At 36.1% G+C, this 27,744-nt stretch overlaps 1 protein-coding gene across 1 annotated transcript in view; it reads right to left on the bottom strand.

Moving 5' to 3' along the window:
• Window positions 1–26,169, bottom strand: part of Der-1 (derlin 1) — a 93,278-nt gene extending 67,109 nt beyond the window's left edge. The window contains exons 1-2 of the mRNA XM_090408750.1: window positions 25,325–26,169; window positions 14,647–14,746 (exon numbers count right to left, since the gene is read on the bottom strand). Of these exons, the coding sequence (XP_090264876.1) occupies window positions 14,647–14,746; window positions 25,325–25,477 (253 nt within the window). The 5' untranslated portion in view covers window positions 25,478–26,169. The remainder of the gene's footprint in view (window positions 1–14,646; window positions 14,747–25,324) is intronic.
• Between the last annotated feature and the right edge of the window lie 1,575 nt (window positions 26,170–27,744).

The following is a 27,744-nucleotide window of genomic DNA, read 5'->3' as shown; positions in this document are numbered from 1 at the left end:
CAAGGAATAAGAAAAGTCTCATTGACTATGTTATTGTTGATAGTGATGTTTTCTCCCTGGTGCAGGACACCAGAGTGTACAGAGGATTTGAAATTGGAAGTGATCACTATTTAGTCTTGAGGATAAAATTGAATTTCATATTGAAAAGAATAACATGTAAGAAAGTTTTAAAGCGAACAGAAGTTGAGCAGCTCTCAGATGTCAACTGTAGATTAAAATACACAAAGATTGTTCAAGAAAAAATGAAAGAGTTTGAGAACAGGAATCAAACCTTGGAGATTCAGTGGCAAACTCTGAAGAAAATATTGATTGATTCTGCCAGAGAGGCATGTGGTGAGGTTGTCTGTAAGGATAAAAAATCAGAACTCCCTGGTGGACACAGGAAGTTAAAGAGGCAGTGAAGGAAAAGAAGAAAGCATATCAAAAGTTCCTGTCAAATAAGTCAGCTTGTGCTCTTAGAGAATACAGAGACAAATGCAAGAATGCTAAACACTGTGTCAAACTAGCTAAACAAAAGTCATGGGAGGACTTTGGAAAGAATATAGAAAATAAATATCAAGAAGGTGGCAAAATATTCTGGAGGTTGTTGAAAAAGCTTAGGAATGGAGGAAAGAGTGCTGTAAAAGGAGTTAGAGATGATAAAGGTGACATGAAAACGGGAGAAAAAGATATCCTTGAAGTATGGAGTAATTACTTTGAAAAACTGCTAAATGAAACAAGCAGTGATGACAGCACAGTGGTAAAAAAACACTGACCAGGCATGCAGTCAGGAATACATATCCATACTTGAAGTAGAAAAAGCCATCAAAGGCTTGAAATGTGGAAAGGCAGCAGGAGTAGATGATATTCGACCAGAAATGCTGAAGTATGGTGGTATAAGAGTCTTACAGTTTCTGCACTGCATAGTTCAGAAAGCCTGGACAGAGGGGACGAAATCCTGATGATTGTAATAGAGCTCTCATAGTACCTATATATAAAAAGGGAAATAAAACTGAATGCGAGAATTACAGAGGTATTTCCCTACTGAGTGTTCCTGGCAAGATCTATGCAAGTATACTTGAGAAACTGTTGAGAAGAATCGTGGAAGAAAAGCTTGGTGAAGAACAAGCTGGATTCAGGCCAAATAGAGGCTGTCAGGATCAGATCATCACTTTACGACAAATAGTCGAGAAAGCATGGGAATATAACAAAGATCTGTATTTAAGTTTTGTCGATTTGGAAAAGGCATATGACAAAGTGCCAAGAGAGAAGCTATTCAATACGCTACAATTATATGGTGTCAATGGGGCATTATATCAAGCAATACTTAGTCTTTATTTGAGTTGTAAGTCAGCAGTTAGAATTGAAGGAAGTACAGGAAGATGGTTAATGTTAAATCTGGTGTGAAACAAGGATGTACATTATCCCCTCTGTTATTCATTATCTATATGGATCACATTATGAAGGAAAGTGGTATTAAACATGATATCAAAATTGGAAATGTTAATGTCAGCTCTTTGCTTTATGCAGATGATGTTGTACTTCTAAATAAATCCGCTACAAGTCTGCAAGATTCTCTGACTAAATTGAATAGGTGTTGTAATAGATATGGTATGAAAGTCAGCAATAAAAAGACAAAGACAATGAAAATAGGCAGAATCATTGAAAATGTCAACTGTGTTGTGAATGGAGAACCTGTGGAACAAGCGAAACATTTCAGCTACTTAGGCACGATTTTTACTGAAGATGGTAAATTAAATATAGAAATAGACAACGGAATCAGCAAAGCTGGTATGGTAGGAAGTCAATTGAATAAATTCATATGGAATAAGAGAGAAATTAGTTGGAACACTAAATTAGCTGTATACAAGACAGTGTTGAAACCAGTTTTAACTTATGGATCTGAGAGCTGGGTCAGAAATAAAACACTTGATCAAAGACTAGAGACTGCAGATATGAGAGTCCTGGGAAAGATTATAGGCATGAACAGATGGTATCAATAGCAATATCATATTAAAAATGAGGATATTAGGAAAGAACTTGACATTGTCAACATCCAGGAATGCGTTAGCAGAGCTAATCTCAGGTGGTATGGTCACTTAAATAGAATGGGAGAGGAAAGATTAGCAAAACAAGTGTTCTCTGCCAGGTTGGCAGGAAAACGACCCAGAGGAAGACCAAGATATAGGTGGATTGATATGGTAAAGTGCTTTAGACGATAGAAATATATGATCTGATAATGTTGGAGTCTTGACAAGTAACAGACTGATTTGGAGGAAAATTGTAGATAGGAAGTTGGTAATGATGTAATTTTTTTCATGTAGTACTATCATATCCTGTACACCCCCTTGAGGGTACATGGCAGGAATTTGATGATGATGACATTTTTATGGCAAACTATTTCAAAAAAATAACTCACCAGGATGAAATAATTTAGTTCCCGATTTAAAACATTTTCCAAAGTTATTTTTAATAGCATACTACATATTTCCATATACACTATATTCCAAATTAACAAACAAAATTTATGTCACCTGCTAATTACACAACATTTTGTTGATCATATCTCTTGCCTCCTTTGCAATTGTTTTCCTTACTTTTTTAAAGTATTTGCCTTTCATCGTTAATAAAAGAATTAGTGAGCAAAAAAGTGGAAGTGTGAAAATGATTCAAAAAGTAATCTCATTGGAAGAAAAGCTTGAAACATTAAAGAAAAATGAACAAGGCGAGTCCAGAGCAATGACAGGTCAAAAACACAAAAATAGGTGAATCAACTTAAGAGCAATTTTAAGAAAAGCTGATGAATACAAAGAGAAAAGTAAGGCTGCTTCAAGTTCATCATGCATGTGCTAAAAATCAAAGTATTATAAAGATTGATCCTGCTAAGCACTGACTTTATTAAATCAAAAGCGTAGTCTTTGCAACCTTGAAAGAAAGGGCTATCAATAATGGCAAAGAAGAATTCCATGCTACTGCTGGGTTGGAGCATTTCAAAAAGAGAAGTAGCCTACATAATGTTCTAATCACAGGCAAAGCTGTAAGTCTGGATAAGGAGGTGGCCACAAATTATCCAGAGAATTTGAAGAAAATTGTGGAAGGGGGCTATTGTGATCAACAAATATTTAATGTTGAAGAAACCAGCTTTTTTTTGGAAGCGAATGCCTTCCAAGACTTTTCTTGCCAAATCAGAGAAATCTCAGCCTGGTTATAAAGTTGCAGAGTCTAATTACTGCTAGCAATATGCGAGCCTTTGGATGTACATTCTTCCACATTATTCAAATGATTTTAGAGGCTTTTCAAATGAAATGGATGATGTTGTTGAGGAAAATGCCAACATCTGGCGTGAACTGGGTTTTGATGAGATTGACAACGATAATGTCCAAGAGTTAATTCAATCTCATTCTGAGGAATTGAGTGATTCTGACTTACTAAATTTAGGTGCACAGCGAGAAGATCCTTAAGAATATGAAGAAAATTTAATCACTGACTAGCCCAAAGTGATTTTCCAGAAACAATCTGAAAATATTTTTTGTACAATCAAGTTTTTAAGCAGCAACGATTAGAGGCTGACCCTGATGAAGAGAGAAGCAGTAAAATTTGCAGAAGTAGTAGAACAGGCAATATGGCCGTACTGTCAGTTGTACGATAAAAAAAGAAACAGAATGCCTGCCAAACTACATTAGCTGAATTCTTTGTTAAGAAGTAGAATAATAAATTTATATTTTAAATATGTTTTATTACAGGCCTGTGTAGCTCAGTGGAAGTGACGCTTGCGTCCTCTGCGCTTGGCCGCTCGAAGTCAGACCTAGGTTCTAGTCTAGTTGCTGACTGGAGGAACTTTTTCTAAGCCTATCTTCGACCGGTTCCCGAGTTAGTCGATCTCTGGCATGGGCAAGCGGGTTTTCCCTCCCGGAAACTCAGGTTTTTCGTCCCATAAACACAAGAAAATCGACCATAGTACCCACATTATTTCAGATAGTGACATATCTTGTTAGGGTTAGGTCCAAGAGATGGCAGCACTTGTTTGCCAGCCTCTTCATCGGTGGCTGCTATAATTAGTGATAGACATGGGCCAGCTATCTATGATTGGCTACTGGTGGAGATTGAACTGCCCACTCAGTCTCCAAAAGCTAGATAGGGTATAAAGGCCTCACCTACTCCCTATAAGGGAATAAAAGGCGTTAGCTGATTTATTCATTTTTTTATTTATTTATTTTTATATGTTTTATTGTCTTTCAGCTTCATGGTTTTCCTTTAACTAGGTCCTCAGATATATCCTGATTCTTTTATAAAAAAAAAAAAAAAAAAAAAAAATTAAGAGTCAAAAAAGAAATTTAAGGAATGAATTATAGGTTATTATATTCGATTATTGCATTTTCGATTAATGCGCCTGTTTTATAGAACGCGTTAATCGAGGGATTGGCGTATTTATCCTTTTTATCAAGATAAAATCACTACTCTAATTCACAAAACCTCAACATAGCCCACTTTCAATATCTGGGTGTTATCAGCTATGGTGCGATTGCTGGTCAACTTACTATGGACAGACAGAAAAATCAACTGAACAACGTACTGAAGAATATGTTCAAGATATTGAATACCATAGGAGTGCAGTCTCAACTTCGTCATCACAAGTGTTCTTTTCAGCTTTCCCACAAGACAAGATACTTCACAAATGAGACATCAAGTTATGGGATAAATCTGAACTATTACACTGCTGCTATGATGCAACAGAGAGAAAAATCTGGGAGTCTTTGGAAATGGCATCAGATCCTAAACATCTAAATATTAACCCAAGTATCAACATGTCTGAGCACATCCTAGTCTTCATTAGCCAAACATGTTCACATGAATGTGTAAACAAGCACAATGTTCTGAACAATCAGAAATATTTTAAAATAACAGTCTCTTTTATAACTGCATAACAGTTGTCACCTTTGTTAGTCCTTACTGTTTTATCTACTAGTTTACTAGTTTGTGTTTACACCTGAAGAAATCCTGTGCAATTAGGATGAAACGTGTTGTCGATTAAAATAAATGTAAACATCTTATTCGGCTGTTCTGCCTTATAAGCTCTTAGTCACATACTTATAAACCGGCAGTCTACATACTTATGTATGTATCACACACAAACACACAGATACAAAGTTAGGAAAGAGTACTGTATTTACTCAAATATAACGTGCACTTTTTCCCAAAAATTAAAGTTAAAAAATTATGGTGCTAGATATATGCAAGAATTTTTGTAAACTGAAGTTTTTCAGGAAAAATTTAAATTGATGTTTATAATTAAATCCTCAGTATTCGTTATAATTTATAATTGCTCAATTTATAAAATGAATGCATTTAAATTTTAATTATGAACGTCATTTACGCATTTGGCCGCTCACCTTCATCACGCAATATATTTGAATCTTTTGCAACAATGCATCTGTAATTAAATTAAAACGAGCAGTTTCACTATTGGTTGTCGTGTAATCATTTCGGAATGTTAAGATTGCCATGATTAAAAAAAACTGAAAATAACTATGACTTAACAAGAATCTACTATTCGGTATCGCTAATTCCAGTCTTGCATATGACTGGTACAGTATTAACAAAAGATCGCACAACTCAACGCAAAAGTAGCCAATGACTGTTGAGTTAAAATGTTAATTCTCTTCAACCGAATTCCAAAATATCTGAAACTGCAATAACAACATCCACTATCTATTTTTTAAAGTTTTAACCCTTTTTCGTGTGTGAGGTATATGCAAAACTTTTTAATTTCTTTTTTCATAAAGTAAAAATAGGGGTACAAGATATACACGAGAGCGAGTTATATTCAAGTAAATATAGTACTTTTTAAAACTGCTAATATCTCTCATAAAGGTAACAGATGCAGACCATGAGATCTGTTTAAGGTATAATGAGTGTGAAACTTTACTAATGAAGTAAAGTTTCACACACATCTTTATGAAAAAACAGTTCACTGGAACAAGATAAGTCCTTCATAAAAGTTGTTTCCTCTTAGAATGTCTTTATAAAGAATCCTATGAAACTTTACTATGAAATCTGAAAGCACACACGAACTCAATATCACCAGTTAAAGATTGGCGATATCAACATAAGAAGCCTGAATGGCAAAGAAATGGAGCTAGTGGAGGAATTAGATAAGTACCAGATCGACATAATAGGGGTGACTGAAACAAAAAAGACAAAAGCTGGCGAGATCTTTCTAAGCAATAAATACAAAATGTTATATTCAAGCAATGACAATAAGGAAAAGAAGGAGTAGCCATAGTATTCAACACAAAATACGAGACTAATCTTCTTGAATGGCAGGCAGTCTCAAGTAGAGTGATGTGGGCTAATATCAGAGTGGGAAATTGGACAATGAGACTTATTTGTGCCTATTGTCCCACAGAAGGTTCTACTAAGGTAGAAGTGGAGGAATTTTTTGATGCTTTAGAAAAAGCAACTGACAGAATGAAAAAAGAAAAGTTGGTCCTTGTTGGAGATCTAAATAGCAGAGTAGGAAATGATTGTCAAACAAACAAAAATATTTTGGGAAAATTTAGAGAAAAGAGCAAAGCTAATAATAATGGCAAATACCTGTTGGATTTCTGCTCACAACATGGACTGGTTATTACTACCACCATGTTCCAACATAAAAATGTGCACAAATTCACATGGAGAGAAGAAGCAAGGAATAAGTAAAGTCTCACTGACTATGTTATTGTTGATAGTGATGTTTTCTCCATGGTGCAGGACACCAGAGTATAGAGAGGATTTGAAATTAGAAGTGATCACTATTTAGTCTTGATCAGGATAAAACTGAATTTCATATTGAAAAGAAGAACATGTAAGAAAGTTTTAAAGCGAATAAAAGTTGAGCAGCTCTCAGATGTGAAGTGTAGACTAAAATACAAAACCAACATTCAAGAAAAAACGAGAGTTTTTGAGAACAGGAACCAAACCTTGGAGATTCAGTGCCAAGCCTTGAAGAAAACCCTGATTGATTCAGCCAGAGAGGTATGTGGTGAGGTTGTGTGCAAGGAGAAAAAAATCAGAACTCCATGGTGGACACAGAAAGTTAAAGAGGCAGTGAAGGAAAAGAAGAGAGCATATCCAAATTTCCTGGCAAATAAGTCAGCTTGTGCTCTTAGATGTAAGAAAGCTAAACACTGTGTAAAATTAGCTAAACAAAAGTCGTGGGAGGACTTTGGCAAGAACATAGAAAACAAATATCAAGAAGGTGGTATGATATTTTGGAGGTTGTTGAAGTAGCTTAGAAATGGAGGAAAGAGTGCTGTAAAAGGAGTTAGAGATGATAAAGGTGACATGAAAACGGGAGAAAAGGATATCCTTGAAGTATGGAGTAATTATTTCGAAAAATTGCTAAAGGAATTGCTAAGTGATAGCATAGTGGTAAAAAACACTCAACAGGCATACAGTCAGGAATACATATCCATACTTGAAGTAGAAAAAAGCCATCAAAGGATTGAAATGTGGAAAGGCAGCAGGAGTAGATGATATTCGACCAGAAATGCTGAAGTATGGTGGTATAAAAGTCTTACAGCAGCTGCACTGCATAGTTCAGAAAGCCTGGACAGAGGGAAGAAATCCCGATGATTGGAGTAAAGCTCTAATAGTGCCCATATATAAAAAGGGAAATAAAACTGAATGTGAGAATTACAGAGGTATTTCCCTACTGAGTGTTCCTGGCAAGATCTGTGCAAGTATACTTGAGAAACGGTTGAGAAGAATTGTGGAAGGAAAGCTTGGTGAAGAACAAGCTGGATTCAGGCCAAATAGAGGCTGTCAGGATCAGATCTTCACTTTACGACAATTTGTCGAGAAAGCATGGGAATATAACAAAGATCTGTATTTAAGTTTTGTCGATCTGGAAAAGGCATATGACAAGAGAGAAGCTATTCAATATGCTACAGTTATATGGTGTTAATCGGGCATTATATCAAGCAATACTTAGTCTTTATTTGAGTTGTAAGTCAGCAGTTAGATTTGAAGGAAGTACAGGAAGATGGTTTAATGTTAAATCCGGTGTGAGACAAGGATGTACATTATCGCCACTGTTATTCATCATCTATATGGATCACATTATGATGGAAAGTGGTATTAAACATAATTTACAGATATTCTCATCATCAAATTCCTGACATGTACCCTCAAGGGGTGTACAGGATATGATAGTACTACATGAAAAATTTACATAATTACTAACTTCCTATCTACAATTTTCCTCCAAATCAGTCTATTACTTGTCAGGACTCCAATATTATCATTATCAGATCTTGTATTTCTATCGTCTAAGGCACATTGTACCGTCTCAATCCATCTATATCTTGGTCTTCCTCTTGGTCGTTTTCCTGCCAACCTGGCAGAGAACACTTGTTTTGCTAATCTTTCCTCGCCCATTCTGTTTAAGTGACCATACCACCTGAGATTAGCTCTGCTAACGCATTCCTGGATGCTGACAATGTCAAGTTCTTTCCTAATATCCTCGATTTTAATATGATATTGCCATTGATGCCATCTATTCATGCCTCTAATCTTTCTCAGGACTCTCATATCTGCAGTCTCTAGTCTTTGGTCAAGTGTTTTACTTCTGACCCAGCTCTCAGATCCATAAGTTAAAACTGGTCTGAAGACTGTCTTGTATACAGCTAATTTAGTGTTCTGACTAATTTATTTCTTATTCCATATGAATTTATTCAATTGACTTCCTACCATACCAGCTTTGTTGATTCTGTTGTCTATTTCCATATTTAATTTACCATCTTCAGTAAAAATTGTGCCTAAGTAGCTGAAATGTTTTACTTGTTCCACAGGTTCTCCATTCACAACACAGTTGACATTTTCAACAATTCTACCTATTTTCATTGTCTTTCTCTTTTTAATGCTGACCTTCATACCATATCTATTACAACAGTTAAGTTTACTCAGGGAATCTTGCAAACTTGTAGCGGATTTATTTAGACGTATAACATCGTCCGCATAAAGCAAAGAGCTGACATTAACATCTCCAATTCTTTTTTTTAAAAGAGGTAAACCGTGAGTAGACATAACTATACATAAAAATATAACGGAAAAACTCACGTAGAAAAATTATTTAATGGTATAATTTTCGCCCGTGTGTCACAGGCATCTTCAGTACAATTAGGCACAAAAATTAAACATTAACTGACAATTCCAAAAAGCGCCACCTAAGTAGCTGGTGTAAGATAACTAAAAAGGTCAATAACTTTCCTAAAAAAAAAAAAAAAAAAAAAAAAAAAAAAAAAAAAAAAATTAATACAATAAAAAGTTAGGAAAGATTAGCTGATTTGTAAAGTACTATCTCCCATAAAGGGGACAGACGTAAGCCGTCGGATCTGTTTAAGTTAGGAGAATGAAGTAGAGTTTCACATGCTTCTTTATAAAGGCGTTCCATGAGAAACTGACTTTTGTGAAGAACTCTTGTCTTTTTCCAATGAACTCTGTGTCTAGTGAAGATGGCATGTTCTGCAAGTCCAGACTTTTCAGGTTTAAAGTATTCAATATAAGATTGGTGTTCTTCTAGCCGAATGGAGGCAGATCTTCCCGTTTGTCCGAAATAACATAATCCACAAGAGCACGGAATCTGGTAGACACCTGGATGATTGAGATGTGGAAGCTTGTCCTTTGGAGAAGCGAGAAAGGTGGAGATTTTTCTAAAAGGTCGAAAGGCAACAAAAATATTCAGTGGTTTTAAAATTTTTGCTATACGTTCACTGATGCCTTGTATATAAGGGATGGTAATGCGCGTTATTTCCTCTGTGTTTGAAGAGGGAGACATATTAAATCTACTCAAAGTTCTTTTAATGAAGCAATTCTTATAGCCATTAGATAGAAAGGAAGAAGTTATATATCGTATTTCTTTCTGTAAAAGATCGTCTGTAGAACAAAAGGAGTGGGCCCGATGAACCAGTGTTTTAATAGTTCCTGCCTTTTGACTGGGATGGTGATGAGATTCCGCATGGATATAATGGCCTGTATGAGTCTTCTTTCTATAAACTGAGAAATGTAGGTTACCATCTGGTTGGCGAAGAATTAGAAGATCTAAAAAGGCTAACTGCTTATTTGATTCTACTTCTAGGGTAAACTTGATCCTAGGATGAAATGCGTTTAACTTATTGAGAAATTGTTGAAGTTCATCAGAAGAGCCATTCCATACAGCAAAAATGTCATCGACATATCTGAACCAATGAGTAGGTCTGGGAGAAATATTGTCAAAGATACGTTGTTCAAAATGTTCCATAAAGAAATTGGAGATAGCAGGAGAGAGAGGATTACCCATTGCTGTTCCTTCAATTTGTTGATATAACTTATTTTTAAAAGAAAAATAACCAGAATTTATTACAAAATCAAATAAGTTTACAATGTCTGAAGGAAATTCCTGTTGTAGTAATTCAATACTTTCCGAAAGAGGCACATTTGTAAATAAAGAAACAACATCTAAACTGATCATGATATCAGAAACGTCCAAATGAAGATCTGAAATTTTATTTTTAAAATCCAAAGTATTTTTTATATAAGTATCAGTTCTTCTAGTTGAAGAGGAGAGTAAATTAGATAAAAATTTCTACAGACGATCTTTTACAGAAAGAAATACGATATATAACTTCTTCCTTTCTATCTAATGGCTATAAGAATTGCTTCATTAAAAGAACTTTGAGTAGATTTAATATGTCTCCCTCTTCAAACACAGAGGAAATAACGCGCATTACCATCCCTTATATACAAGGCATCAGTGAACGTATAGCAAAAATTTTAAAACCACTGAATATTTTTGTTGCCTTTCGACCTTTTAGAAAAATCTCCACCTTTCTCGCTTCTCCAAAGGACAAGCTTCCACATCTCAATCATCCAGGTGTCTACCAGATTCCGTGCTCTTGTGGATTATGTTATTTCGGACAAACGGGAAGATCTGCCTCCATTCGGCTAGAAGAACACCAATCTTATATTGAATACTTTAAACCTGAAAAGTCTGGACTTGCAGAACATGCCATCTTCACTAGACACAGAGTTCATTGGAAAAAGACAAGAGTTCTTCACAAAAGTCAGTTTCTCATGGAACGCCTTTATAAAGAAGCATGTGAAACTCTACTTCATTCTCCTAACTTAAACAGATCCGACGGCTTACGTCTGTCCCCTTTATGGGAGATAGTACTTTACAAATCAGCTAATCTTTCCTAACTTTTTATTGTATTAATTTTTTTTTTTTTTTTTTTTTTTTTTTTTTTTTTTTTTTTAGGAAAGTTATTGACCTTTTTAGTTATCTTACACCAGCTACTTAGGTGGCGCTTTTTGGAATTGTCAGTTAATGTTTAATTTTTGTGCCTAATTGTACTGAAGATGCCTGTGACACACGGGCGAAAATTATACCATTAAATAATTTTTCTACGTGAGTTTTTCCGTTATATTTTTATGTATAGTTATCTCCAATTCTGATATTATGTTTAATACCACTTTCCTTCATAATGTGATCCATATAGATAATGAATAACAGAGGGGATAATATACATCCTTGTCTCACACCAGATTTAACATTAAACCATCTTCCTGTACTTCCTTCAATTCTAACTGCTGACTTACAACTCAAATAAAGACTAAGTATTGCTTGATATAATGCCCCATTGACACCATATAACTGCAGTGTATTGAATAGCATCTCTCTTGGCACCTTGTCATATGCCTTTTCCAAATCGACAAAACTTAAATACAGATATCTGTTATATTCCCATGCTTTCTCGATTATTTGTCGTAAAGTGAAGATCTGATCCTGACAGCCTCTATTTGGCCTGAATCCACCTTGTTCTTCACCAAGCTTTCCTTCCACAATTCTTCTCAACCGTTTCTCAAGTATACTTGCACAGATCTTGCCAGGAACACTCAATAGGAAAATACTTCTGTAATTCTCACATTCAGTTTTATTTTCCATTTTATATATGGGTACTATGAGAGCTCTACTACAATCATCGGGATTTCGTCCCTCTGTCCAACTATGCAGTGCAACCACTGTAAGACTCGTATACCACCATACTTCAGCATTTCTGGCCGAATATCATCTACTCCTGCTGCCTTTCCACATTTTAAGCCTTTGATGGCTTTTTCTACTTCAAGTATGGATATGTATTCCTGACTGCATGCCTGGTCAGTGTTTTTTACCACTGTGCTGTCATCACTGCTTGTTTCATTTAGCAGTTTTTCAAAGTAATTACTCCATACTTCAAGGATATCTTTTTCTCCCGTTTTCATGTCACCTTTATCATCTCTAACTCCTTTTACAGCACTCTTTCCTCCATTCCTAAGCTTTTTCAACAACCTCCAGAATATTTTGCCACCTTCTTGATATTTATTTTCTATATTCTTGCCAAAGTCCACCAATGACTTTTGTTTAGCTAGTTTTACACAGTATTTAGCATTCTTGCATTTGTCTCTGTATTCTCTGAGAGCACAAGCTGACTTATTTGACAGGAAATTTTGATATGCTTTCTTCTTTTCCTTCACTGCCTCTTTAACTTCCTGTGTCCACCAGGGAGTTCTGATTTTTTTTATTCTTGCACACAACCTCACCACATGCTTCTCTGGCAGATTCAATCAATGTTTTCTTCAAGGTTTGCCCCTGAATCTCCAAGGTTTGATTCCTGCTCTCAAACTCTTTCATTTTTTCTTGAATAATCGTCGTGTATTTTAGTCTGCAGTTCACATCTGAGAGCTGCTCAACTTCTATTCGCTTTAAAACTTTCTTACATGTTATTCTTTTCAATATGAAATTCAATTTTATCCTGCTCAAGACTAAACAGTGATCACTTCCAATTTCAAATCCTCTGTACACTCTGGTGTCCTGCACCAGGGAGAAAACATCACTATCAACAATAACATAGTCAATGAGACTTTTCTTATTCCTTGCCTCTTTTCTCCATGTGAATTTATACACATTTTTATGTTGGAACATGGTGTTAGTAATAACCAGTCCATGTCCTGAGCAGAAATCCAACAGATATTTGCCATTATTATTAGCTTTGCTCTTTTCTCCAAATTTTCCCAAAATATTTTTGTATGTCTCACAATCATTTCCTACTCTGCTATTCAGATCCCCAACAAGGACCAACTTTTCCTTTTTCATTGAGTCAGTTGTTTTTTCTAAAGCTTCAAAAAATTCCTCCACTTCTACCTTAGTAGAACCTTCTGTGGGACCATAGGCACAAATAAGTCTCATTGTCCAGTTCCCCATTCTCATATTTGCCCACATTACTCGACTTGAGACTGACTGCCATTCAAGAAGATTAGCCTTGTATTTTGTGTTGAATACTATGGCCACTCCTTCTTTTCATTGATTGTCATTGCCTGAATATAACATTTTGTATTTATTGCTCAGAAAGATCTCACCAGTATTTGTCTTTTTTGTTTCAGTCACCCCTATTATGTCGATCTGGTACTTATCTAATTCCTCAGTTAGCTCCATTTCTTTGCCATTCAGGCTTCTTATGCTGATAGTACCGATCTTTAATTCTGGTGATGTTGAGTTTGGGTTTGTTTTCAGATTTGTTCCAGTAGCTGACTTTTCGCTGTTCGCCCTGGTTCCCTGCGAAAACAACGGGGGTCTCGTTTAACCGGGCGACGCCCCAGCTGGCATGAAATTTTGTCATGTTGTATCATCATTTTTTTATTTTGGTTTAACCAATAAGAATACAATTTGGTGGGCTAAATCCAAATTGCCAGCCCATCCTCGTTCGTTCAGTATCCAAGTAGATACCCAGCAGGGTGCACCACGAGAAGGTGAGGATTGGACATTAGGTCAGAAGCCCTGGTCAGTTCTCTGCATTCCTTTAAAGGATACGTGGAGGTCTCCTCTGAGTTATACAGCTCTGACCCTTAAGCACCCCTTGATGCGTTGCTATTCTTAAAAATTTTTTGAGTCTGATCCAATGTTTTATCAAGAACCCTATAAAATTATCATGAATGAAAACAGTAGAATTAGTTTTGTACAGTAAATGAACTTTTGCATATCACTGGGCATCAATTTGCATCACTTATGCTTTTCCACTTCTGAATCCACACTGTTTCTCAGCTATTATGTTATCAGATTTTGATATCTATTAAGTATTATTCTAAGAAAAAAAGAAATGTGAAGGCATTGCTTAATAAGTTAATTATACTGTAATCTGCAATTTCGTGAGTTTGACTTTCTGGTATTGGGATGATTATCGAATCTCTGTAATCACTATTTCCTGATTATGTGTTTTTATGTCTGCTTTATCGTCTGAATATAGCCTCCAAGTTATTTCCCAAACAGCGTCCCTTTTCTTTCCTGTAAATTCCTCTATTTTATTTGATTTTACAAAAATTACAATGAATATCAAAGTGTTAATTTCTTGACATTTGCCATTTTTATGTTAAGAGAATATTGCATGATTAAAATTAAGATATATCAATTTTAATATTAAACATTGATTCATAGCATACAAAAATGATCAATATAAGAAAAGTCATTTGAGAACTGGTTCTCTGAAGTATAGAATTATATTCTGAGTAAAAATACTGGATAACTTGAAGCAATTATGATGTTCTTTCCCTAGTTTCAAATTATCCAGATTTTATTGAAAATAAATTAAAATTATTTTAGAATTTCACTTGAAATACCTGTTTCCAATCTCAACGAATAATTGTACAAAAAAAATAAATTCAGTAGATATCTGAAGCCGAGAGGATAATAGAAAAGTGCTGTTATTGGTCTCCATACCTGAAAAATAGAAAATTTGATTTAAAGAAAAAAAAAAATTAATATTTAAAAAATATAAAGATAAAAAAGCAATTACACTGAAAGAGCTAAGCCTTAAAATCCAATGAAAATTTAAAGACTGCAGATTCGAATGAAAAAAAAAATGATATTAAAGTGTATTTTCAGTTCAGTTGTAGAGAAAACAAAATTTTAACAATGGAGAGAAATCTAAATACGTTTTCTAATAAATACTGATATTCTTCTCTATGGCAATACTGAGGCAAAAAAAAAGAACTTTTCTGATACTTGCAGATGTTATGTTATGGAGGAAGATCAGGTTCTCATACCCTGTTCTAGCATATCCCACACATGTTCAATTAGGCTATAATCAGGGGAGTTCAGGAGCCAAGGCAAGGTGTCAAATTTGTTGTCATGTTCCTCCAACCACTAGGTAGTTGTATGAGCCTGATGAGGTGTGTTGTCCTGATGAAGATGAAACTGTGGTCAGGGTAAACCTCCTGCATATATGGATGGAGATGGTCAGCTAACAGATATACAGTAAAAAGTCAGTAAAAATCTCCCCAGACCATAACACCACCTCCACAGGCCTGTTGAACCTCATCTGTGTAACCAGGGGGATAGGGCTTCATGCTGTTTATGCCAAATGCAAACCCAGCCATCAGCATGGTGCAGCAGGAAACATGACTCATCACTCCAGATGACCCTCTTCCATCTATTCCAGGCATTGTTCGTGATGGTTGGCTGTCATCATGGGTATCCTTGTTGGTTTCTGGCTGTAGAACCCCAACAAAGCAAGGTATGGTGCATGGTGCATGTGGAAATGGGTCGAACTGCCCCACTGTTGTACTGGTGGGTGAGCTGTGTGACCACTGCACATCGTTGCTGAGATACCAGTCATAACACCTGACACTCACCTCTAGGATCAACCCTGCATGGCCGACTGAGCCCTTCTGTTGGATGTCTGTTCATGGTTGATCCAGTCCTGGTGCACCCTTAATACAGAAGTATGGGAGCAACCAACAAGTATGGCTGTTTCCAAAATGCTGGCAACTGCCCTCTGGACCCCAACTATCTGCCCGCAATAAAATTGGCTTGTCATCATATTTTCCCATTACTGGTGAACTTTTACTGATTATGTACAAAGGATAAGCGCACCCATTTATATCCACATGACATTGATATCACGTGGTACTTCGTTATTGCACGAAATATGTAAATCGGGACGGGGTGTTCCTAATGCAAAGCTAACTCAATGTATGAGCCGTTAACGCATACAGTCCCTTGTTCAGTTGGTATATGTCATGATGGATAGTTTCTTTTTTGTAATTCTCTATCAGTGCTAGGATACCTCAGGGCCCTGTGGTTTAACACACACACATTTCCTCCTATACACTAATGATCTTCTTTCACTAATGTCAAATACTATCTCATTTTATTCCTTTTCTTGATTTGACATACCTTGAAATGCTAAAATGATTCAAGCTTCAAAGATCTTCCACAGCCATGTCTTAGATGGTGATTTCCTTACCATTCTGCAATGGGGTTAGGAAAATCTAGTAAACTTTAATGCTATCAAAAATCAATCCTGTCTTATATATAACTGATGGAATAGGGATGAGGTGTCAGAATAAATTGTTCACAGAGACTTGAAGTGAAAAATCATGGACTAGAATAATTAAAGGAAATGCAGATGAACACATGTGCAGGCACCACTCAGGATCACTCCTTTTCCTATAGCTTCCCACACTCACTCAGGTGAGCGAGTATGATCAAAAAATGCTGAAATAGCTTCTGAGAACTTGAATTTGAATACAGTCATTAAAAAATGCAATGGTAGATGTGAGTGCAAGACAACATTGTAATTCATGCACATTAATGGCAGAAGTATCAGGAATAAGGGTGAGAAGTTTTAGGCATTGGTTACTGCTACTTGGCCAAAATTTACCCGAATTAGAGACTTGGTTGATAGTGAATGATATAGGGATAGAACATACGAGATATTGTATTTTCATTGAGGATAAACAGAACAGGAAAAGAGGATGGGTACTGTTGGTATTAGTGGAAGAAATGCAAGGGCATGAGAGGCAGTTCATTTGTTATATGTGTGGGATGGAAGTAAGCCAGTGATAATGCTTGGGGCAGTGTTGTGACACAAGTAGCTGTAAGGAAGTTTACAATATATGGGAAATGGTCAAGGTGTGTTTGAGGGAAGTAGTATTGGACTGCATACCTGAGTTCAGGATAAATCAGGTGGGAATTAAATGGATGAATAGCATTATTAAAGAGGAGCTTGGTGCATGGGGGAGGGGGGGGATGAAGGGGACAAAGAGAAAGGTGATCATAGCATGATCAAATAAAGTATATGCAATGATTAAATAAACTTGCAATTATCAATATTAGGATTTGAAGAGAATAGCTAGTTTTTTTGTTGAAAATGCTAAGCCGATAAGGACCGATAAGAAATGACACACTGTTTCCCCTTCAGGATTTCAACAGAACAAATGCCAGTGTTCTGGATATGGTTTTATAAGACTATAATCTATCACTTTGTATACAACCCGGAGAGACTTGAAAAGAAAATTATGAAGCTAAAAATTGTTAAATAATGGGCAGGAAGATGAATTTTGAAGGAAGCTGCAGAAGTGGTAAAGGCACTGCAAAAAGATTACAACAACGTTGAGAAGGATTATTTTATAATTAATAAGCCTTTATGCAAACATGATCAAACACAATATTAGTTTCTGCAAACTCTACCATGCCATTTGTTCAAAAATGCATAATATATGCAATAAGATTAACTGTTAATCAACAGTGGTGGAATCCACACTGATCATCATTTATTCTTCTTCTTTTGAGAGATTTCTAGGTAGAGATTGACTTAATGAAAAAACTGAAGTAATCTGAAAAAATAACTGAGGTTAAGTATGTGTTGCTCCTCTTAGAAACAGCCACAAAGGACTGTCAGCATATAGTAGTGGGATAAGCATTGGATGACCAGGAAATCCTACTGTAAAGTCCGAACATGGAACTTTTTCAAGCCTCAGGCTTCCAATAAGCACGTTAGTGATCAAATAGGCAATGAAATTCATCTACTACCAAGACATTTGCACACAACCAGTAAATAATGGAATTTGAACCCATTACTTACTAGGTGGAGAGCATATTCACTAACTACTTGGCCAATAGCAGTCTCCATATATCAGCAATAGTGAAAGATGGAAGTCACTATAGGTTTGCTGCCAATGAGAATTTATCATTATAGTAATTGCTAGTGGGTATACCCAAGACAAGTGAATAAAAAGCAGTACAAAACAATTCTGGAGTATAAATCTTCAGAACCGGAAAAATAACATCAAAACTATAAGCTTCTTTGAGATCCAGATTATACAAAACTTCTGATCACATACCAAACTCACAACATTCAATGTTCTGAGTCTAAAATGTTAGGAGAGCATCTACTTACATCATTAATGGACATGGAAGAAAGGTAAGAAAACAGATTATCATTTTTCTGTGGCCAATGATGGAAGAGAACTACCACAGTGCAAAAAAGGTAGAAGAAGGACTGAAGAAAACTCACAGCCAGTAGTTTTGTCAAGGGACAAAAAAAAAAACATGATTGCCATTTGGATATGAAAGTTTATTACATTTGGCCTTTGGAAAAACAATTTTGAATGGTGATAACAGATGCAATTTCAAGTTTTTGTACAGGCGAAAAAATAAGACTTAGTTCACTGAAAGCCAGCTGTAATGTGTGAGTTGCTGTGTTAAACAGCCACAGCACTCTTCTTGGAAACCTTAGATAAGATATGAGAATTTAAAGTGGAATGGAGACTGTTTCTATACTTAAAATTTCAATTATGTGTTTGTGATAATGTTTAGTTCAAAAGACTGCAGCATACAGAAATCATGAAGATCATTATTGAGCACCTCCGTAGCACAATTGGAAGAACAATGGTATGTTGTGCCCTTCAACTGGAAAAGGCCTAAGTTCGAGTCTCATCATGACAGGAGGAATCTTTATATGGACTTTTGAAATCGAAGGTGAGTTAGCCAATCTCATACGGAGGTAGCAGGGTTTTTCTCATGGAAACTCTGGTTTTTCATCCCAGCCCTTCAGAACACATGCAATTTACAGACAAAAAATACTAGCTGTGGTGGTGGTGGTGGTGATGGGCAGTAGATGGCGCTGATGTAGATGATTGGTAGTAGAGGTTCGGTGTAGTGGTGGAGACAGAGTTGTACAATAGTGTCCTCCTGCAATGAGTCTTTGGACTCCTTGGAAGTGTCACAAAAAATAATAATAAATAATAATTATAAGAGAGCCAGACAGAATTAGAATGAGAGCAGCTATAAGGTGTTACTACATGGGAGAAGAAATTAATACTAGTTTGTGAAATGCCTAGAGAAGCAACATCCATAGTATATATGGAAAAATCATGTGCAATTAGTTGGTACTATCAAGTATTTTGGCAGAGAGGCAAAAAATTTATGCAGTATCACTGGCAACAGAAAGGCTTCTGAATTTCTAGCTGCTGAATTAGTGTGGTTTGGCGGGGGGGGGATCTTAAAGTCTCCTAAGTACAGGGTAAGCCTAAAAGAAATAGACAGTTTAAACGCTTTATAAATTGAAATTTGTCTGTTACGTTAGAAAGCATTTAGTACTGTTTTATAGAAAAAGTCCTCAAGTTTACGACCTCTGCTTTTCATTTGTCTTCGTGACGTCAGCAGCACATGAGCACCCATGACGCAAGATGAGCAGTATGGCTGCTAGCCAGGTGGAGAAGGCTTTCTGCATGATTGAATTTGCAAAAACAAATTCTGTTATTACTGTCATGCAGCGTCGTTTTAGAACACGGTATGGTAAACAACCACCCACAAGGCAGTCAATCTACGATTGAAGCAAGAAATTTAAGGAAACCGGTTGTCTGTGCAAGGGGAAAAGTCCTGGGAGACCACCTGTATCTGAGGAAACAGTGACTTGTGTTCGTGAGACTTACACGTGCAGCCTGAAGAAGTCGACAACACGTACAAGTTTACAACTTCAAGTTCCACAAAAGACTGTGGAATATCTTGCGTAAACATTTACGAATGTTCCCTTACCAGTTGCAATTATTGCAGAACCTCAATGAAAATGACAAAATCCTCCATCACTCATAAGAAGTCGACAACACGTGCAAGTTTACAACTTCAAGTTCCACAAAAGACTGTGGAATATCTTGCGTAAACGTTTACGAATGTTCCCTTACTGGTTGCAATTATTTCAGAACCTCAATGAAAATGACAAAATCCTCCATCACTCAATCTGTATGGACATGCAGCAATAGAGTGAAGAAAGTGATGATTTCTTTGACCAGCTAATTTTCAGTGAAGAATCAACTTTCCACATTAGTGGTACAGTGAACAAACACAATCTTCGTATATGGGGAACTGAAAACCCGAGAGCTATAATGGAGCATGTGAGGGATTCACCCAAAGTGAATGTTTTTTGCATTTATCCCGTAAAAAGACGCATGGACCATTCTTTTTCCAGGAAAAAAAATGCGTGGAATAACTTACTTAGACATGTTACGTGAGTGGCTGATACCTCAACTACAAGAAGACGATGACAATTTCATATTTATCCAAGATGGTGCTCCATCGCACTGGCACCTTGAAGTTAGAAATTACCTGGATGAAAATTTGCCTAGCCGCTGGATTGGACGTTCAACCGCCCAGAACATGGCTCTTACATGTCGGTCACCAAGAAGTCCGGATTTAACACCCTGTAACTACTTCTTATGGGGGTACATAAAGGAGAGTTTTTGTTCCTCCCCTCCCTACAAGTGTGGACGATCTTAAACAATGCATCACAGTAGCTCTGTGACTGTTGACATGAACATACTCAGAAGTGTTTGGGAAGAACTGGACTATCGCATTGATATTTGTTGTGTTACAAAAGGGTCACACATAGAACACTTGTAACTTACCCATGTCAACTTCAGGATGTACTCTTCAAACCATATAAGTATTTCAGCCATGCTATTAAAACTCTTCTTTCTGTAAAACTTTGAAAGTGTCTATTTCTTTTAATCTAACCCTGTATTATAAGAGGTTTCATCTTCATTAGCCTCTTCTCATCCACTGCTGGATACAAGCCTCCACATTATTGCAGTTCTTTGGCCAATGTTCACCATCTCATGTTAAGCCGTTGCAATTCATCTATCAATCTTGTTCTTTGGGAGAAACTACTACCTTTTCCTTCTCTTAGTATCCAGTCAGTGCTTAATTTTATGAACATTTCACTTGTCAATCTGCTATTATTATTTTGGCAACCTCTATGGCAGGGGTTGCCAAATTTCTTTGACCGTCGACCGCATCAAGAGTTTCTTGACTTTTTATCGACTCTCTCTATTTTACTATTACGTAATTATAATAGGACAAGCAAAAAAGATGCTTATGTGAGTTTTTAGATTGTTTATTTTATAGTTACAGTGTTTATTGTATGTATAATATAGTATATATTATTATTATTGTATTATTGGACGAATATAAATGTTGTAGAAAAATATCCAAAACTTTCTGAAGTGGTACTTCCCTTTTTGCTTGCATTTCCAAGCTCGTACATGGTTGAAGCTGGTTTCAGCCATGTTAATTCCATTTTAACAAAACAAAGAAATAAGCTAGATATAGAATTCCCTGGCGATTTAAGGCTGAAACTTACTAATTTTGAACCTAACATTGCTAATCTTGTCGCCTCTGGATCCTCTCCACCTCAAGTGAGAACCTCAAGGTTCTCACTTGAGGTGGAGAGGATCCAGAGGCGAGTGACCAAGATGATAGCAGGTCTGTGGAATGAACCGTATGAGAACAGGTTGAGGATTTGTGGGTTGCAAAAATTGGTTGATAGGCGGAGGAGGGGAGATATGATTGAGACATTCAAATTACTGAAGGGTTTCTATAAAATTAATTCAGAAGATATTTTTGAGAACAGGGCTGGTTGTGGGAGGACTAGGGGACATCCATGGAAACTGGGCAAAAGTGTGGTTAGTAAAGGTGTTAGAGCTGGGTTCTTTACTTTTAGAGTAGTGAATGAGTGGAATGCGCTCCCTGAGTCTGTGGTGGATGCTGTGACAGTGAATGAGTTTAAGGCGAGGTATGATAGATACTGTATGAATGTCGAATAGTTGTGATGAAAATGATTTGGGGCCTCCCTCGATGAGTCTAATGACTCCCTGGAGTTGCCCGTAATAATAATAATAATAATAATAATAATAATATTGTCTTAACGTCAAAGGGATACGTTTTTGACGTCCTTCTTAACATTACATATTTGATAGGAGGGTAAATAATATATAAAATATAAAATTTAATTTAGATAACAAAATAACAATAATACAATCTTCCTTACATATATGAAAATAAGATTTTTATTAACTTAGTATACAATTTACTAACGTTGTCAATGTGCAGGGTATACTTCGTGACTCTTGACAAGATTAGCAATGTTAGGTTCAAAATTAGTAAGTTTCAGCCTTAAATCGCCAGGGAATTCTATATCTAGCTTATTTCTTTGTTTTGTTAAAATGGAATTAACATGGCTGAAACCAGCTTCAACCATGTACGAGCTTGGAAATGCAAGCAAAAAGGGAAGTACCACTTCAGAAAGTTTTGGATATTTTTCTACAACATTTATATTCGTCCAAAAGTAACTTTAAGTCATATTTTTAAAAAGCATCTTAGCTTCAAGATCAACTGACAATTCAATAAGTTCAATCTTGTAAGTTATTTGATATTTTCAATATCTGCAGAAAATGGCGTGATAACCCAATTTGGAATGTGCAAGTTTTCAAAATCTGCAAAGCGCAATTTAAAATCATCGCTCAAATTTTGAAGATGTTTTGTGTATATTTTTAAGTCTTCATCTTTTACTTCCAATTGCCATAGATTCGAAAAGTACTGAAAATCTTTTTGTAACAATGATGATTTAAATAAGACTAATTTAGCTTGGAAGCCTAAAAGAATCGTCCGAGCTTGAATAATCGTGACATCTTTACCTTGTAGACAGGTATGTACGTCATTAAATTTTGAAAATAACCGAATTAAATATTACCCGTACAATGATGTCTTATATTTTTCTATCGACCCCCTGAGCCAGAATAGAGCCCCTAACAATGTTATATCGATAGTCGTCGATATCAACCCCTGGGGGTTGATATCAACCACTGCTCTATGGAGTCAATACACTCATCATGGGAGGCCAGGTCAACCAGCAACATGTCTATTATGATGAACTTTTGAGTTATTTATACTCCATGCATTCACAATGCACTCTGGCAATGTATTCCACTCACCAACAATATTGCCTGTCCATTTCCATTTCATAGGAGATGGATTACATAATCTGGGAAAAATTAGACAACAAGAATTTAATTATATCAAGTCTACTTTTATGAAAAATCATTTCAATGAATTTTTTTTTTTTATTACAAAAGCCTTTAACAGCTTTAGACAACCAGTCTTTAGATATCCTAATGATATCACTCACATTCCACTGCCTTATATCAAAGGGATTTCTGAACATATAGCTAAAGTTCTAAAACCTCTTAATACTGTAATATCCTTTCACCTGTCAAGAATATTTCTACCCTCCTTTCGTCACCTAAAGAAAAGCTTTCTCCATTCAACCTACCTTTCATATCCTATGCTTTTGTAGTTTGTCTTACTTTGGACAATCTGGCAAATCTGCAGCAATGCAACATGAACATAAATCTTACATCCAGTGCCATGAACCAGAACAGTTTGGAGACTAGCAGAACATGCTATCTCAACTGAACAGTTTTTTTTCGAAGAAAACCAAGCTTTTACATAGAAGTAGATTCCTTATAGAGGAATACCAACTCTCTTTATGCTTACATAAAGAGAGTTGGGAGATCTTCCCACACCGAATTAACTTAAAATAGATATTAAAGATACCAAGCAATTTTATAAGCTAGGCTTTAATCCTTTTTCCCAAGTAAGCAAACAGACAAGTAAGTCAAGTTTGCGCCTGCACGTAGTGCAAGTCAGAGGCAACTCGTGGTAAAGGTGGAGTAAGATCCGATCACTTTCCTTAGTATTTTCCCCTAATGCAAAGCACATCCCCTTGTGGATATGTATGATGCTATGCATTAAAGGCAAGGGCCACTACCCAGACCGATTTCGACCTTTATTGTGAGGTCTCATCAGTGGGAGCCAGCTAAAATTTATAAGCTCTGCATTACTTCGACCTTGGCATTTTTAGGTCTGGCTCCCACTGACGAGACCTCGATAAAGGTCGAAACCAGTCTGGGTAGTGGCCCTTGCCTTTAATGCATAGCATCATACATCTCTTTCTAAGGGATGTGCTTTGCAATTAGGAGAAAATACTAAGGAAAGTGATAGGAGCTTACTACACCTTTACCATGAGTTGCCTCAGACTTGCACTACGTGCAGGCGCAAACTTGATTTAGTTGGGAAAAAGGATTAAAACCTACCTAGCTTATAAAATTGCTTAGTATCTTTAATATACTATATACCCAAGGTAAAAAACTTTCTACATATAACTTAAATAGAGCTGATGGCCTTTTGGTTATCCCTTTTATGGGAAACATTACATAATTTTTATGCAAATTTCTGGATTATATTATTATTTAAAAATAATTGGGAATTTCACTGGCTATTTGCTATCCTATTAACACTATAGTGACACTTTCAAAATGATTCTTTAATAGCAAATTGGGAACTCTGCCCTAGAAACCAAATGGAGAATTTTCTTCTGGCATTTTGTGCATGCCATAAAAAAAAATCATCTACCACTTACACATTCATACCCATGCATGCCACAACGGGATTTGAAACCACAACCTGTAGGTCAAAGGGTGGCAATACTATCCATCCAGCTAACCAACCATAGCATCTCAATAGCACCACAGTGGGAAAGCAATTTACCAGTTACATTGAAGAAGGGTCAGATAACTGTAGGTACAATGACATGATAAGGCACAAGAAATCAGTTAACACACTAACACATTTTACAGATCAATTAACTGAAGGTCAGTCATGTGAAGGTTGGATAATTGAGTGTACTAGTCACTGTCATCCAGTTGTTTCACTTCTGAGGTTAGCAAGTAAGCTGAAATTCAATTGAGCTAGTTATTAGCCATTCACAAGTTAGTGTGAGGCTGCCCAAGTCAAATGATGCCTACACTTTTGGAACTTATTACAACTACATAATCAGGAGCTAAATCCCCTAACTTGTTTATTACACTTGTAAGATTTAGACTATATAACATGAGGTATCAACACTTAACATCTGATATGCACTACCTGTGGGATCAGTTAGACTTGCATCAATTGCAGGCGCAAACTTGACTTTTAGTCTGTTTGCTTACTTGGGAAATGGAGTAAAACCAGGTTTAAAATTGCTTGGTATCTTTAACACATATATATATATATATATATATATATATATATATATATATATATATATATATATACACACACACACATATATAATCATGGCAATATCAATAATTTACACAATTATTTATTCATATTTATGAAGATGAAATTATTTACCTGAAAATTGTAAAGAAACATGTAATAATTAAAAAGCAAATATCTTGGTGATAAAATGCCAATGCCTCCCAAAACAGGGACAGCTAATGATAAGCCAAACCAATATCTTGTAAATAATGGAAGGCTCTTAAACCAGGTTCCGATGTCACTCATTTCTTGTTCTTTAATCTTGACTGGCAATCAGAAGTTAAAATAGTGAAATATTGTCTCTTTTTTTATTTATTGAGCTGGTCTTTAAACAAATCTCATAAAAACTAATTTCGGCTGATCATTATGTTATTACAAACCCCGATAAACTACGCTGACGCATGACTACTATACTAACAAGCATGACTGGCTGCTTCAAAAATTAATTGTAGTTTTCAAATCTGACGTTTGGAGTTGCTTGAGAGAGCTAATATGCATATTTGTAAGGATTCAGATTTTCAAACTATATATCACTAAAGAGCTGACTGCTTATATCGCATAACTTTCCTATAACAAACAAGTCTAATACACATCAACTTCCTTTTCGCTATTGCCTTTCCCTCGTTTCACAGTACGTGTCTATGAACCAGTGGATAATGAACATCATAGACCACTACTCTCGAAAACTTCCTTGACTGAATTAAAAACAAATATTCTTCACTTGAAAGTTTAAAAAAATAATAAGACTTAACAAACTGCAAAATGCTGTATGAATAGAATATTCACATTAGGATATGCAGGATATATATTTCTCTAATTGGAGGAAATACGAAGACATCAATATATCATTCAAAAAAATTTAAACCGCTGCTGCCGCCGAAAAAATGACTACATAATCAATGTGGATATAACTGATAAGTACGTAGATATAACAAAAAATGGGAAACATGGAGAACTTTTAAAAATCTATTTCCAAATATCTCGAAATATAATTACTACGGATAGTGAAATTAGCACAGACACACTTGTTAGAATACAAACATCAAATCGAGCTTATCATTCTTTTATTATTATTGTTGTTGTTGTTGTTGTTGCTTCCACCCATAAAAAGTTATTGCAAAGGTGTGCAACAAATTTTTCGACAGAAAAAAAAAAACAATAGGTCGCACGAAAGAGAAACGAAAGGTCGTCTGAATTTACATATAACAAAGATGGTTTGTAAGATTATAAAATTTCAGAGGATATGTGGAAACACCCCACATACCCACAATTAATGACCATGAGAAGTATTTCAGAAAATTAAATAGTTCTAACAAATAATTATACCCATCAGGATAAAAGCATTTGTATATACATTTAGGGACTGGTGTGATATATCACAACTGGTGCTAAAATAGTGTTCAGCTGAACTGGCTGTTCCTTTGACCAGGCTATATAATATGAGTCTCAAAAGAGAGGATATTCTACAGGAGAAGAAAGAATGTATGGTAATTCCATTGCACAAGGGTGGTGCGAAGACCGATGTATCCAACTATCGACCACGCAGTATCGCAGGACTAGTGGTGAAAATTTTGAAAAAGTTGGTCAGGGCTCAGATTCAGAAATCGGTTGACAGAAAATCGACTTTGCAATGAACAGCATGGTTTACTAAAGGAAGGCCACATTCAAGCAACTTGTTCACATTCTGTGATAATGTTACCATAGAGCTAGACAAAGGGAATTGATATACCTTGATGCTTTGGAGTTTGCTAAGGCCTGTGAGAGAATACCGCTTAGAAGACTGTCTCATAAATTGGAGAAGGAGGTTTCGATTTTAAAATTTTAGCTTGGATGTGAGAGTGGCTGAGTGACAGATATCAAAAAGTGGTATACGGGGGGGGGTGAATCTACAAAACGTAAGGCAACCAGTGGTGTACCACTAGGATCAGTACTTGATCGTCTGTTATTCAATCTGTACTTTAATAACATTGGGAAGACTTTGATGGCAACATACAGCTATTTGCTAAATATAGGTAGGGTAATCAAGAATGCTGCTGATATGTAGTACTTGCAGAATGATTTGAATAGGCTGGAATTGTGGTGATGGGAAAATGGATGTCAGTTCACTTGCACTTTGGTGTGATTAGATATTCAGTGTCATATTATATTGTTGGGATTATGCTTGAAGAAACTAGATAGGTGAAGGATCTTGGTGTGTTAGTAGATTGGAAGTTGAAGTTCAGGAGCCATGTTATGAATTGCTCAATGACCTCTGTTCCTTTTGGGTAATAAAGAGCGTTAACTAATTTCTGTATTCTTTTTATTTAAAAATATCTTCTACAGACCATACAAATTCAATTTTTGCAGTCAGTAATAACATGGTAGTCTGCGCGGTTAGCCTAGTGGCTGTACCCTTCGCAACCTGGGGAAGGAGTGTCCTAGGTTCGATTACCGTCGGTGACGTGAGGAGCTGAAGGATCTTCCTCAGCCATAGCCAAGTTAGCCGGTCATGGGCATGGACAGTAGGGTTTCCC

This window comes from Typopeltis vanoorti, chromosome 18 (genome assembly GCF_054136105.1).
Source record: "Typopeltis vanoorti isolate ZY-2024b chromosome 18, IOZ_Tvanoo_1.0, whole genome shotgun sequence".
In the NCBI taxonomy this organism is placed as follows: Eukaryota; Metazoa; Arthropoda; class Arachnida; order Uropygi; family Thelyphonidae; genus Typopeltis; species Typopeltis vanoorti.
This window is presented reverse-complemented; position numbering and strand designations above follow the sequence as displayed.